Below are 15,916 nucleotides of genomic sequence, written 5' to 3'. Positions count from 1 at the left end.
CTTCCCACAATAAGATTAGTTTGATAAACACTTGGGATTTTGTAATAGTAGAAAAAGATCAGTGAGAACTTCTCTGGCTTCACATTTTCCTCAGAAATGTTACTAACAAGTTTTAAACCCTTGAAGTCATAGCCTGTTGGGAGAGGCCAGATGACGAAAAAAGTCTTATAGGAGTTACCAGAGTCAAAGTATTTTTCCCCCAGCTTTATTGAGGTATAAATGACAAAATCTAGGAAAGACATTTCCAATGCTTGCTTCCTCTGTGTTTTCCAGAGGTGTTTTCCGAACTTTCTGTCCTCAGATTTGTTCCTATTTCCCCCCTACTGGTCCCTCTATTAAAGGACTAGCTGTGGGTGCTGTTGTACTCCACCAGTCTTCCCTCACGATCTCTTACATAGATTCACTGGAGTCCTTCACTGTCAGTAAAACCTTAAGTTGAAACACTGGTTTGGGCAGAGAAGTTAATGAGTAATGACCACTGACGCAGACCAAGTATCAAATGCAATTAATAAGTTTAACAAACAGGAGTCAAGTGGAGAGTGATTCCTCCGAGTATTGAGGGAAGGGTGTGCGCCAGCTGGGAGCTCCAGAAGATGTTCTGAGCACTGTTAACAACCTAGACTCTTCTCTAGGAGTTTCTGTCTATAAACACAGTATATAAAGCTGGACTCATGTTGACATATTCATCCTTAACTATTAAAAAAAAAATTGAGAGGAACAACAACAGATCAGCATGAAGTCTGGTTTAATGTGGGTCATTCAACAGCTGTGCTCTGAGCACAAGACATCCGGTGAGAGTCAAGTGTGCTTCCTCTATAGTTCATTGCTTCAAACAGTGGGAAGGATGAAGTAGTTGTCACAGGAAAAGCAATCTGCCTCTACCTGCCTACATACCCAGCTGCTGAGGTCCTGGTGTTCACTGGGAGCATTCTCTGTGCCTCTGAGACAGGCACTCTGGGGCATTTTGTGAGAGATCCCATTAGGGTCTTATTTACTGAGATTAAAAACCGTAAATAAGAAAACTTATTTTCTGAAAACATTAGGGTCTCAAGAAAACAATCATAGATTTTTTTTTTAGCATGTCTTAAATACCAACCCAGTATCGTACTTACTTGAGCTATACATTTCATCTAAGCTGATATAATTAGCTTGTAGTTTGTGTTAAGGTGGATGTCCTAAAGATACCACTTTAAGTAACAGATTCAACTTAATCAAGCATGCATTGAGCATGTGCAGAAAGGAAAGGGGGATATGGATGTAACTAGGCAAAATTTCTACCTGAAGAGCTGTACATGAGTATCTCTTATCAGCATGGCAGAACCAAATGGTTAGCGTGATATAGACTTTTTAAACAGAAACATGATACTGAATTTCAAGGCACTGGGTCTCCCATGGCCTGAAGAGCAGTAGTTGAACTGGAATGTCACAAGAGAGCAGAAATTTCAGGTGAGCTAAAATACTCATCACCTTCTTTCATCTCCAAGCTGAAAGTAAAAAGAATCACGTGGTACCACCCTCTGCAAGTATTCCTGATACAAGGAAGGGGGCCTAACATATTTAGCAACTTCCAAGTCACAGGCATTGGCTATATGAATGTCACATTTACCTTTTACCAAGTCCCTACAACTTAGAGTCGAACAGCTATATATAACTTGGAAAATGTGGTGAGAATTAGCAGTAGTAATAACAGCAACTTTTATTTTGCCATTATTAGTGTATGTCATAGATTAGGTGATCCTACATTATCTGGATCTTAATTGGTCAGATGTCAGCTGTTAGGAATATGCGAGCCACCTTTCTTGTTTTGTACTGGCAACGTTCTTCATGGTGTCCATTTTGCTGTCTTATGGCTTAAAATTATTAAGAAGGTACAGACTGGAGGGATCAATAAGAAAGATGAAATATTAATGAGTTGGCCTTTTGAGGAATGGATAAAAAGGTTTAGGGCTTCCTAGCCAGATTAGGAAATGAATAAGTCTTCTGGAATCTAACATGCATAGATATTACCTAGGGATTTTGTTTAGATGTAAATTCTGACTCAGTAGGTCTGGGAGGGGTCCTGAAATTCTGGTGCTGGTCCTTGGACCACACTTTGAGCAGCTAGCTTCCAGTTTGCAGAGGGAGATTCACTCAGTGGCTATGGAAGCCCATCTCCGTTTCTTTTGATCACAGCACAGGCAATGCCTGAACTTTTAGGAAGGAGAGTTTTGGTGGAACATTAGAAGCCACTTTCTAAGAATTAATAAAGTTAATTCATAACAAACAACATTACCTTTCTGGAAAGATTTTTATTATAGAAGATGTCGTGGTTTTAGGAAGGCTTAGACCACTTTTTATGTCATGTCACACTTTAAAACATGATTTGGGGGTGCCTGGGTTTGTCAGTTGGCTAAGCATCTGCCTCTTGATTTCAGCTCAGGTCATGATCTTCGACTGGTGAGATCGAGCCCTGTGGAGGGCTCCGCGCTGAGCTGGGGGTCTGCTTGGGATTCTTTCCCCTCCTTCTCCCTCCACCTCCCTCCACCTCTGCCCTTCTCCCCCACCCCCTGCTTGCTTGTGCTCTCTCTCTCTCTCTCTCTCTTTCTAAAATAAATAAATAAATCTTTAAAAAAATAAAAAAGATAAATAAATAAAACATGATTTGTTAATGGCAAACATGATACCTAGGGGACAAAAGGCAGCATCAGATAAGGTGTTCTGTTATGTGGAACATCACATAATGAGGAAGTGCCCCCATTAGTTTGGTCGGATTTCTGCATGAATATAGATAAACAGATTCTCACTAGTTCTCCCTTTTCCCTCGTCTTAGAGAAGTGATAGTTTCCCACTTCTTAGAGAAGTGATAGTTAAAAACAGAAAGGTGGGTACATGGTTTCCTTTTTGATTGTAAAGAAAATGCGAGGGGTTCAGATTCCTGCTTTTTGGCATAGCTGCTGAACTACAGTTTATCATGCAAAGATTGGTATCCTTAGATTCTCAATTTATTTTCCTAAGTTGAATTTCTTTAGCACTTCTCTGTAATCTGTTTCATATGGCTTCTATCCACTTAAAAGAAAACCTGTTTGGGGATCCAGTACAATTCCCGTCTGAGCAGATTTCAGTTTTTTGCACAAAATCCTTTTGGAGTTTTTTTATATCCTACGAGATGTAGAGATTAAAGCTATCTGTTGCAAATATGGGCAGAAAGAATATTAAAGATGGAAGAACTAATGTGGAAATGGAAATTATATTTTTCTAAATGTCTTCCTTGTATGTTCTGTAATTGCATATGTAATTTTCAGGTATTTAAATTTTTCTTTGTAATTATCTCATCAGTCAGTGGCTATTTGATGGTATTATCCTGAGCGGTTGTAGAAACAATTTCTCTATTTTGTGGCTAGAATTTCTCCTATTGATATTTTTTCTAAATCTATTGTTATGGTAAACATAATCCTATAACTAATTAGACATGTTATATTTTAGAGAGTCATTTTGGGATTCTGTAAGTGAACTTTGCACCATGCTGGGTCTAGAGTATTAGAGATAAAAGTTTTAGAGCGTTTAGAGATAGAGAGTTTTAGAGGTAAAAACTCTATTCTTGACCTTAAATTTTAAATATAAGGTATCCATTTTTAAGCACTAATAAGAAATGTCTCACAATATTAAACAAAATGTCATTTCTTTGGAGACTGCCATCTCGTTGCCACAATCCTTTGTTTTGTTGTTGTTCTTAAGTCCTTTAACATGAAGACGCTGTGCATATAGGTATTAATTTGCAAGATGTTAAAAACCCAAATTAATTCCAGCAGCTGGTCCTGTAGTCCTAATACTGGCAAAAGTCCCTTGAAGTCGGATGACGGGCACTGATCTAGCAGTTCAGCCAATGAATTTCCACTCTCCCCCTGCACCAGGGGTCTTCCCATTAGTCTGACACATTTCAGTAAAGTATATATTATTTTATTTATTTGAGAGAGAGAGTGAACAAGAGAGAGAGCACAAGCAGGGGCAGAGGCAGAGGGAGAATCAGGCTCCCCACTGAGCAGGAGCCCGACACGGGGCTCGATCCCAGGACCCTGGGATCATGACCTGAGCCGAAGGCAGACGCTTAACCAACTGAACCACCCAGGTACCCCTCAATAGACTATATTTTAAAAGACTACTTCCCTATACCTTGTACTTGAAAGGTACTACTAAGCACACAGATCTTAAATGAATGTACTTCTGTAAATCCTCTTCAATTAGGATTAATAGCCCACAGTTTGCCACGGTTCAAAAACCAAAGAAAGTTAGGACACTGGACCAGATTTGTGGCATTTTTAGGTCAGAATGTACATTCTCACAAAAAGATATAATGTGGATAAATAAGTCTATAAAACAAGATTTGGGGATGTTTCCTCCTAAAGAAAATATTTATATAAAATAATAGCAAATAGTAGAGTTTATTATGTGCCAGGCGCTACTTTAAGTATTTTATGTAAATTAGCTCACTGGAGACTCAGCAGCTGCTATGATGGCTTTAGGCCACAGAAGAAAAACACCTTGGTAGCCAGCACTTCTTCAAAGGTCACATAGCTCATTGTGGTGGATTCAAAATTTGAACTCGGGGGGCGCCTGGGTGGCTCAGTCAGTTAAGTGTCTGCCTTTGGCTCAGGTCATGATCCCGGGGTCCTGGGAAGAAGCAGACTCCCTGCTGAGCAGGGAGCCCAATGCGGGGCAGACACTTAACTGACTGAGCCACCCAGGCGCCCCAGCCGATGCGGGGCTCCCTGCTCAGCAGGGAGTCTGCTTCTTCCTCTCCCTCTGCCGCCCACCCCCCATTTGTGCTCGCATGCATTCTCTTTCTCAAATAAATTTTTTAAAAGATTCAAAAAAATGTCCTCCCTGAAAAAAAAAATTTTTTTTAATTCGGCCATCCTCGCGCCCAAAATCCAAACTACCATGCTGTAGTCCCTCTTGACCACTTTGATTAAAAGGACATTTTTGAGTGGTTAAATAGTATAAGAAAGTGTTGGTCATGAGATGTTTGATTGGAGCAGTGAAATGGAAACCCAAGTAGAGTGAGTTGTGCAGCAAATGGGAAGCAAGGAGAGTTGAGACAATGAATAGAGTAACTCTTTTCAGTAGTTTGTGCTGTCAAGAGATATGGAATTGTAGCTGGAGGAAAATGTGAGACCAAGGGTATTACTTTTAGATAAGTGATACTGAGACATGTTCATATCTCAAGGGGAATGATTCTCATTTGATTCTGCACTTGATAACAGTGACCACTGTAGGCTTCTTAGAATACTATCTTTAATTTCTATGACAGGGTGCTTAGCTTGTTTTCTTCCTACGTCTACTGGTTCTTCCTTCACAGTCTCTTTTGTCTGGTCAACCTCCTCTACCAGAGACGGCTGCCATGTCTAGTTGTGCAGGTTATAAACTGCAGGAATTTGGGGGCAGGGAAGGGCAAAATTTACACTACCATGTTAATGGTGTTTCCAAAATCATAACATACACACCCTGCACAATTCTACCTGCTTGCCCTGATTCCCAGCCTCAGAAGACATTTTTATTTGAAGCACGCAGAAACAACATATATTAGTGTTTTGGGGCTAAGGTAACAGAAGTACGGTTAAAAATACTGACGCTAAACCACAATAGCAATAGCATTGTGTGTAAAAGAAAAGTGGCTCTCGAGATCCAATAGAAAATGTTGGATTTCTGAAATATTCAGAACAAAATCATTGTTAAAAAGAAAAACAAAAACCTTAAAAAAAATAAAGCCTTTCTCTACCCATTTAGTCTTCTTTTCACAATAGCAAGCTGAGGCGCAGATAGTAAATTTCCACCTGGATTGTCCTTTGGCAAGCTGGGGGGAAAGCACTGAGGATCACTAACCCACCCAACCTGTTTGAAACATAAAAAGCAACAGTGAAAATCTATATGTATGGCAAGATAAAGAAAAAAATCTCTATTTAACTAAGTTAACTATGACTTGCTTAAGTAATTGAAAAAAAAGAATTCTCTTAATCTGTAATACCCTAAAAGTGGAAACAATCCAGATATCTATCAACAGGTGATTGTATATGCAACTGATGGGTATATCCTTACAGTGGAATACTATTCAGAAAAAAAAAAAGAAAGGAAAAATGAGCTACTGATATACACTACAGCATGGATAAAGCTCATAATAATTATCCCGAGTGAAAGAAGTCAGACCAAAAGAGTTTACAATATATGATTACATTTGTATAAACTTCTAGAAAAGGCAAACTACAGTGACACAAAGCAGATCAGTGTTTGCCTAGAGGGAGGGGAAAAGCAGAAGGAAGAGATGACAAAGGGGCATGAGGAGACTTAGGTGATGGATATGTCTATTATCTTGATTGTGGTCATGGTTTCATGGGTGTATACATTTGTCAGAACTTATCAAACTGTACGCTTTAAATATATGTAGTTTATTGTATGTCCGTTATACCTCAATAAAGGCTGTAAAAAAATAAAAAAGGCCACGATTTCTGAATGTCTGATATTGATTTATACAGGCTTTGATCTAATATCAGAAAGTGAAAGCAATGCATAAGTAGACATTTGCAGGATAGCAGTGAAAATGTCATTATAATGTTAACAAGATTCATAAAACCAAATGCCACTTTAAAAATGCAAACAAATTTTTCACATTCTGGTCGCCTTTACAGTTGTGTCTTTAGAGGAATGTCTGTGTTTTGTGCTTGCTTCTTAAATGGAACCAACCTAACACTATTTGATTTATTTCACTTCCGTGACACTTTGAACTAGCGTGGGTTCGGAAGTTCAGTACCTTCGCACAAGTAACAAAAATTCATTCCGAATTCATCTTTGACAACATTTATGAACGGTGTCCTTGTGCTTTTTTGTTTCTGTGGCTGTGTCAGCTTATCTCTGACTAAGGTTCATTCTGCATTTCCTGCAGTCCGTGAACACCATCCTCCAACCAACTGCCTTTGTCTCGTAAACCTTTAAGGAGAGGCAAAACAACGACTAACTTAGAAGAGCAAGCACAGCAATGTCTGGCTGCACCTACTTACTCCCTTTGTCCCCAACCCCTAACACACCTGTGTACCCTGTGGAGGCATCATAAATTCTTGTTGACTGACACCGATGAACTTAATTAACTTACACATTTTACTTAACCTAAGAAACGACAACCACGACAAGAGAGCCACATGGTACAGTACTTTGAGATTACCAGGTGGACGCACTATGTGTGATCTACCATCCTCAGGGATTTAAACTGCTCTTGAGCAAACATACTTTATAAATTGAGACCTGGCAGGCACCCAGGGAGTGGTTAAGGTCTGCATTTATTGCTGAACTTTGGCACAACACGCTCAACTGATTGGTGGTGCTCTGGGACTAGTTAGCTGGGTGGAGATGAACGTGTCTCAGCAGAATAATTTAGTATTATTAACGTGACATTTGATATTAATAACATTATAGTAATCAGAGATCACTGTTTCTTGACTCAGATATCACAAATTTAAAAAATGTTAAAATGAGTTAATGGGGGAAATTTGTTAAACACTGAAATATACGAATGGCTCTGGTTTAAAGTGTCACTGTGGATTAGAGAATTGATAATGATGAGAAACAAACTTGATAGTAACAGTTCAGTAAAAGGTTTTTCCTGTTGTTTTGTTTCTTTTGGGGGGTCGGGCGAGGAGGTAGGGGAGAAAAGATGCTATGCGTGCTACAGTACTACTATTTCTGCAAGCCATGAATTTAATCATACACCCGAGCAGTTACTATTGCATATATGTGGAAAATTAAACCAATTCTAAAATTGCTTGAATTCTGTTAGAGTACATGATTATGAAATGAAATAAAATAGGATCATACATTTTTATTTCTGGTTTTCTGTTCTTTTCTTTTTTTAATTTCTGGCTTTCTTTACCTAAGTCATGGGCAAGAAGATCTAGGCACCTACTATAGCTCAGAATCAAAAGAAGTTACTTTGACTTTTCTTAAACACTTTAGAGGCATCATTTAGTACAATAGGCGATGGGGAAATGCATACTAATCTAAAGCAAAGACAAGTCATCTCCAAGTCTCACTTCAAAAATTTATACTTCAGCCATTTGGAAGTCTTACAAAATGTAGAATAGACACTTTTTTAAAATCAAGACTTAAAAACTGGAAATTGGTGGTAACTTACTGGGTTTAAAGGTGGTTCTGTTTATGTTTCAGATAACATTTACTTCTCTTGACAGAGGGTCAGGGAGACAGAAGGACTTACATATCACTTTTGGCTTCATTCCTAGGCTGTAACTTACATACCATCAATTCTGGCCAGTATAGTAGAGATCACAGAAGGAAAAATGTCTGGTAATTATTGTAGTGTATTTTGTAGAATAAGCTTCAAATGGAATAGGCACGAATTACTCAATTGCATAGCAATTATTGGATTTTTATCTGCTTATTTTTTAGTGAAATTGTTTAAATTTTTTTGTTTGTTTCAGGGCTCATGCCTGTGGCACAACAGCCTGTTTATTGTGCTTCAAAGCACGGCATAATTGGATTCACACGCTCAGCAGCGGTGAGGACCTAACTACCACAGTATCTCTTGTTTTCTTTCTGTGCATATATGAAACATAAGTTCTATAAAGCAGAGGAGAATAAATTCAGAATTCAGTACATCTGGATTAAAGAGAGAAAAGTAAATTTTCCTTTAATCTTTGTTATAAAAGATCGTTTTCAGATCACATCAAGGAGCAAATGAAGAAGAGATCTTTTAAAAATGAAGTTGGTCCTAAACACAGATGCGTTATGGAAAAATATCCTAAGGGTAAAGAAAGGGGGGGGGGAAGACACTCTTTATTTTTTTGTTTTTTTTAAAGATTTTATTTATTTATTTGAGAGAGAGAATGAGAGAGCACATGAGAAGGGGGAGGGTCAGAGGGAGAAGCAGACTCCCCGCCAAGCAGGGAGTCCGATGCGGGACTCGATCCAGGGACTCGAGGATCACGACCTGAGCCGAAGGCAGTTACTTAACCAACTGAGCCACCCAGGCGCCCAACACTCTTTATTTTTAAAATTGACTCCAAATTTAAAAATTATTAACTTTAGGCCTCCTTGAGTAGAATATGTAGTGTGCTCTAGGTATCACTTATCACTGGAGATATGATAAAAAGGCAAGCACAGAGGGATGGGACCAGAATTTACCAGAGAGAGTAGTCAAGGATGACGTTTCCACGGGGCCTCGTGTGACAGGTGTACAGAGGAATGCTTGCCTTTTTGTTAACCAAAAGGAGGCATTTTGAATGGAACCTGAGGAGCAAGGGGAAAGTCAGAAGCTGGAGCCAGACAAAAAGCAACTTATGGGCCACAGGAATGAGCTTTGATTCGAAATGCAAGCACCAGTGGGTCTTTTATGCAAAGGAGTGACAAGATCAGGTTTCCATTTTCCGAAGACCATTCTGGCTGTTGTTAGAGAATATATTAGAGAGGACAGGTGTAGAAGGGGATAGAAGAGTTGGGGGAATCTGCTGTGATTAATCTAGGTGAGACAAAGAGAGGGACCAGACAGAAATAGATAGAGAAGAGATGGGGAGAGAGAAAGTAGATGCATGAATGGTAAATGTTCAGTCAAAAAGGAAGATAATCAACTCTCATGCTCTTAATTCAAGTTGATTGGAAATTTTTATTTACTTTGCAGAGATTTAATCTTTAATTCAACTTTTAAGGAACACATAAAGCTACTACAAAACCAGATAATTCTGATGAGCACTGGGTGTTATAATGCAACTAATGAATCATTGAACATTATACCAAAAACTAATGATCTACCATACGTTGGCTAATTGAATTTAAATAAAAAAATAAATAATTTTTAAATACCAAAAATCTCCTATTTACAATGACAAGAATGTAAATCTGTACAGTCAGTTCTCATTATTTGTGGTAGTTAGCTCTATCAAATCACTTGCCAACACTGCAGTAGAGAATATTGAACTGTTGCTCCTCGGGGAAATACGGGGTTTAGTTCCTTCGAGCCTCTGGTTACAGCATTTTGAGCAACCAATCCATACATAGTCTAGTCTTATGTATATTTCTATGTAAAGACAGCCTATTTAATATGTATTGTATTTGATATGTATTAACATGACCAACAGCATTTACACGTCATGCCTGCATGAAGCTTATCTAACATATGAATTTTCTCTGTAAGGTACATCACAGCCTTCCCTCACTTAGGAAGACTAGACAGCACTTCACCACTATGCTTGGGAGGCGTTTTACATAGCAAAGTCACCAATAAAAGGCACAAAAATGGGAAAAAGATAGACTAAATATATCACAAAGAGGACATTTGTTTATAGTATAAGAGCTGAAACAAGAACATCTTTTTGGCCTTAGTTGGAACATTTGCTCTGTGCTTGTCCATAAATGACCCCAAAAGATCCATGATTGTTGATTTTGGGGGTTACAAATGAACTTTAGCAGTACGTTAATGGAATCCAAAAATAATTGACTACATTTGTTTTATAAACAGTTCAAATAAAATCAATAGGTTGAAATTAAGCCAAAGAATGCTAGTCTGAAAATACTTAAATTGCCTTCCACATAGTGCGTATTATCAAGAGTATCTTTATAATCAATCAGAGTCCCAAACTTTCCACTAACAGTATCTTTAAAGAAATAGTCTCTTGATATACAATTCTAATCTTTAAAAGCAAACTTGAGAGATATTAATTCTGAGCCTCGGCTTTTTACATTTAGCTTCCCGCAGAGTTCAGTAGATAAGAGCAGCTTAGATAATCAAGTATTTTCAGGAGTTTCCCAGCAATATTGATTTTTAAAGAATTAATTAGCTGAGGCTTTCCAGAATTAATTCAACAATTTAGGTATGTATTCTTTTATTTTCTGCTACCAGTCAACCTTAACATTGTCATTGTTAGATCACTAGAAGGATATCTGACTAGTATTTTTCACATCAGAGTCTTTGAAATGGTTTTAATTATCAATGTGTCCCATGGTATACATTTACAAAGCAACTGAAACCTAAAACCTTCTACTTCTAATCCACAGATGGCAGCTAATCTCATGAACAGTGGTGTTAGACTGAATGCCATTTGCCCAGGCTTTGTTAATACACCCATCCTCGAGTCCATTGAGAAAGAAGAAAACATGGGACAATATATAGAATATAAGGATCATATTAAGGATATGATGAAGTTCTATGGAATTTTGGAGTAAGTAAAACTATACTGATCTTCCTTTATATGATGGAGCAAAGTACTATCTAGACATAAGCCATAAAAAGGGAAAAAATAACCCTTTAAATTTGAGAAACTAAGGGTGCTTCAAAGTGTTGGTTTAGCAAACTCTCTATTTCTCATTTTTTTAATTTTATTATGTTATGTTAATCACCATACATTACATGATTAGTTTTTGATGGAGTGTTCCGTGATTCGTTGTTTGCATGTAACACCCAGTGCTCCATTCAGTACGTGCCCTCCTTAATACCCATCACCGGGCTAACCCATCCCCCCACCCCCCTCCCCCTAGAACCTTCAGTTTGTTTCTCAGAGTCCGTAGTCTCTCATGGTTCGTCTCCTCCTCCAATTTCCCCCCTCTTCGTTTTTCCCTTCCTGCTATATCTTCTTCTTCTTCTTTTTAACATATAATGTGTTATTTGTTTCAGAGGTACAGGTCTGTTACACAATTCACAGTGCTCACCATAGCACATACCCTCCCCAATGTCTATCACCCAGCCACCCCATTCCTCCCACCCCCCCCACCACTCCAGCAACACTCTGTTTGTTTCCTGAGATTAAGAATTCCTTAAATCAGTGAGATCATATGATACATGTCTTTCTCTGACTTATTTCGCTCAGCATAATACCCTCCAGTTCCATCCACGTCTTTGCAAACGGCAAGATTTCATTCCTTTTGATGGTTGCATAATATTCCATTGTGTATATATATATATATATATATATATATATATATACACACACACCACATCTTCTTTTTTTTTTTAATTTATTTGACAGAGAGAGACACAGTGAGAGAGGGAACACAAGCAGGGGGAGTGTGAGAGGGAGAAGCAGGCTTCCCACGGAGCAGGGAGCCCGATGCAGGGCTCAATCCCAGGACCCTGGGATCATGACCTGAGCCGAAGGCAGACGCTTAACCAACTGAGCCACCCAGGCGGCCCTACACCACATCTTCTTTATCCATTCATCTGTCGATGGACATCTTGGCTCTTTCCATAGTTTGGCTATTGTGGACATTTTGGCAAACTCTCTAAAAAATATTTTTTTCTGGGTTTCCGGATAGAATGTTTATACATTATGAATTCCAAGAAGCAGTGCATCATAATGCCTTTGACCACCATCAGATTTTTTTTTTAAAAAGAAAACATGGTGTTTAGTTGCCTTTGGAAGCTGTGATGCCTAATTTGACTAAATTCCAAGCGATATTCACATTTACCTTTTGCGAAATTTCATATGGCCCCATAGCTTTGATCGTTTTCATAAGAAACAGTTGATCAACACCCATGGTTGGTGAACAGTGTTTGAGTTCAAGCAGCTGGTCTCACAGCCCAGAGACATAACCGTCATGACAAAGGAATCAGACCACTTGGGATCAAATCCTGCCTCTACCCCTGACCATAAACTTATCTGTCAACCTTTGGGTACCTCAATTTTCTCACCTGTAAAATAGAAATAATGCTAAAATGGGATTTTTGGAAAGTCCATGAATACAGTGCTACGTGGAAGTTTCTTGAAACAGCAACAAGTAGATAATAGATGTTCAGTAAACTTTATAATTCCTCACATTTCTACTTTAATACCATTTTTATCTGGTAAGTCTAAGATCTACTATAAGATAAAGATGAGAAGATAATCATTTTCTGAACAATAAATATAAATTCATAAATTCTTCCCGTCAGAATGACAGAAGGTTAGGCGTGGAAATCTACCACTCAACTTATCGTATGATTTAGTTGATATCTAACTGACTAAAATATGGAGGTAGCCATAGCTTCATAATATCCATTTCCTTATTACATGTTAAAGGTAATAGATTTTTCAAAAACAATTCAAAGTGTAGTGATAATTATGCCTCATATTTAGTTTTAAAAAACCAATGTTTCCTTTATTTTTAGCCCATCAATGATTGCAAGTGGATTAATAACACTCATTGAAGATGATGCTTTGAATGGCGCTATTATGAAGATCACAACTTCTAAGGGAATTCATTTTCAAGACTACGAAACAACTCCATTTCATGCAAAAACTCAGTGAACATCTTATATATCAGCCATAACTGAAAATAAGAACAAATGACTTCTATTAGACCATATCTTCATTTGAATATAGCTTTTTAAACCAAATGTAATTGTGTTATTGTCTGAAGCTTTCCTCTGTGCATTTGATATTAACTTTATCTCTAAATGATAAGTTAGGTATTTGGATAAAAACAATCAGGAACTATCAAAAACAGGGATGTGAACCAAAGCTAACTTTTGATCTTTATAGTCTATGTAATGATTAAAACAAAGGATATTCAAGGAATATTCTGCCTTTCAGAAAAATGTATTTAAATTTGTGGTACATAAATATTAATGTTTTTCAGAATATCATTTTAAAGGAAATACTTGAATTGTTATTTAAATCAAACCAGATGTAAAAATCTCATTTTGTTTTTATGTTCTCACTTGAAAAAAAAGAAGCTACCTACAATGGCAAATTTTTAGTAACAATAACTTTTACTTATATGCCATCTTTCAGCTGAGCATTTCAGCTCTTTAAAGATGTGGCATATTTTGGGGCCAGTAGTTAAAAGAATAAACTACAGTGTGAATATATCCCAAATGAAAAACCTGATGTATGGGAAAATGACAGAAAGTAACTGACTGAGATATTGATCCACAGTTCAGCTTCCCATCTAGGAAGACCATTTCTTTCTTGTTTGCTTACTTTAAGAAATTTAATTTTCTCCAGAAATCTCAGGAATGAAACATTTAACAGTTATAGCAAAAATGATAGTGCTTCTTAAAATATTATATTTAAGATCACCTCATTAAGGAAAAAATACAAATATAACATTTTTCAGGTTACCTCATTTGTGAAGTAACCAATTTCCATAGTGCCTGATTTTTAATAAAACTCTTTTCTTTTTCTAATCTCCAGAATTTATTTAGTGTTTTATGTGTAGCTATTGAGGACAAAAACTAGTTTTGTCACAGTCTCAATTGTAAATGTTTCTGTGTGCTCAAAGTCGTAATAACAAGAGGTAAAGTTAGCCTGTGGTGTTTTGCTATTTTCCCTGTCAAGTGTTTTAAGATAGGATCAGGAAATGCAACTGCTTTGGGTAACATTATTTGCAAGCAATAATTAATGCCACTGATAGTGAAAGCACAAGATTTCCAAATCAATCATTTTTTCATAGAATATTGTATTAGTGATTCACTCTGCCTGCTAAGTCCAAAGCTCCCAGCTTGGAGCAAATGCCGTCCATGTGAGAGATTGATGAGGATTTTTCTAGAGACACGGGAGTGTTATCATATCTTGCTCTGTTTTAATTCTGCCATAGAGAACTATTGCCTTCACTTTTAAGGTATAATTTTAATATGAATAATTCTTGTCCAGAGTTTCACATAACGTATTTGAAAAACAAGAAGAAGTGAGCATCTGAATGTCTGATAGAGAAGAGTTGTAATCGTGCATCAACTTGTTCACACATTGTGGCAGTAACTAGTCGGGGAATAATACAGGCATGTGGAAATGTCCCTTATCTTACATATTTTCCTACTGTAATGTTCAATGCTGTAGCTAAAACTTCTCATTTATGGATCATTTTTTGTAAACTGGCAGCCTTCAGTATACTTTGTGATTTGAGTGGAATTTGTTTCAAATCAGTGAACTCTGAAGACATATAAAATCAAATACTGAGTAGAACTGAAAAAAAGTGACCTACATTGTAAAAGTTTGTCTTACATTAAAATGTATCTGCTGTATATATAGGGGTGCCTGTGTGGCTCAGTTGGTTAAGCGACTGCCTTCGGCTCAGGTCATGATCCTGGAGTCCTGGGATTGAGTCCCGCATCCGGGGGGGGGGGGTGTCCCTGCTCAGCAGGGGGTCTGCTTCTCCCTCTGACCCTCCCCCCTCATGTGCTTGCTCTCTCTCTCAAATAAATAAATAAAATCTTTAAAAAATATATAAAAGGTATCTGCTATAAATAGCTTTAAATAAATCTATAATGTTATACGATATCTCTGTATACTGGTTGGGAAAAAAATAAACATTAAATTGGGGGGAGGGGAAGCTTTAATTTCTTTAATTGTATTTTTTCAGTGAAAATCCTAATGTAAATAATATGTATTTTTTTTCAAATGTTCTTTTCTTAATAATTGGGGGGGGGGGCTCCCAAAACAGCCAAACTAAAAGTATGTGGACACTGAAATAAGATTAAGACTTGATAATGGCATTGAAATGTCCAACAAACTTAAATTTTGTATCCAAATAATTTTAAATACTTGTGCCATTTAAAATATAAGTGATTATGTGATGATTTCTATTTTTGTTCTATTTGTTCATAAGTTTAGGATACTGAATAGGTCTGAATAATGTAAATTTTTAATAAAATTCAAGCCATTGCACATACTATCATTTGAAGTGAAGCTTCTTTCTTTCATTGGAATTTCTAAAGGCGAAATTACTCGTGCACGGGAAAAGGTGACTGGCTTTAGGGTCATACATTCTGGCGTCAGTCTTCGATCTCTTTCCTTTTGTTAGCTTCCCTCCTAGGCAGCTCTGTCCATACGATGGCTTTGGGATCGACAAGCTGATTTTCACCAGCTTCCAGTCTGGCAAAAGAACTTGTTTCTTTCTTTCTTTTCTTTTAAAGATTTTATTATTTATTTATTTATTTATTTATTTGAGAGAGAGAGCGCGCATGTGCCGG

At 37.4% G+C, this 15,916-nt stretch overlaps 1 protein-coding gene across 1 annotated transcript in view; it reads left to right on the top strand.

The window, feature by feature from the left end:
- HPGD (15-hydroxyprostaglandin dehydrogenase) overlaps positions 1–15,618 on the top strand; it is a 31,782-nt gene extending 16,164 nt beyond the window's left edge. The window contains exons 5-7 of the mRNA XM_027600656.2: positions 8,460–8,536; positions 11,029–11,192; positions 13,115–15,618. Of these exons, the coding sequence (XP_027456457.1) occupies positions 8,460–8,536; positions 11,029–11,192; positions 13,115–13,253 (380 nt within the window). The 3' untranslated portion in view covers positions 13,254–15,618. The remainder of the gene's footprint in view (positions 1–8,459; positions 8,537–11,028; positions 11,193–13,114) is intronic.
- The last annotated feature ends 298 nt before the right edge of the window (positions 15,619–15,916 follow it).

This window comes from Zalophus californianus, chromosome 2 (assembly GCF_009762305.2).
Source record: "Zalophus californianus isolate mZalCal1 chromosome 2, mZalCal1.pri.v2, whole genome shotgun sequence".
Taxonomy (NCBI): Eukaryota; Metazoa; Chordata; class Mammalia; order Carnivora; family Otariidae; genus Zalophus; species Zalophus californianus.
The sequence above is the reverse complement of the archived record's forward strand: the minus strand, read 5'-3'. Positions and strand labels throughout refer to the sequence as shown.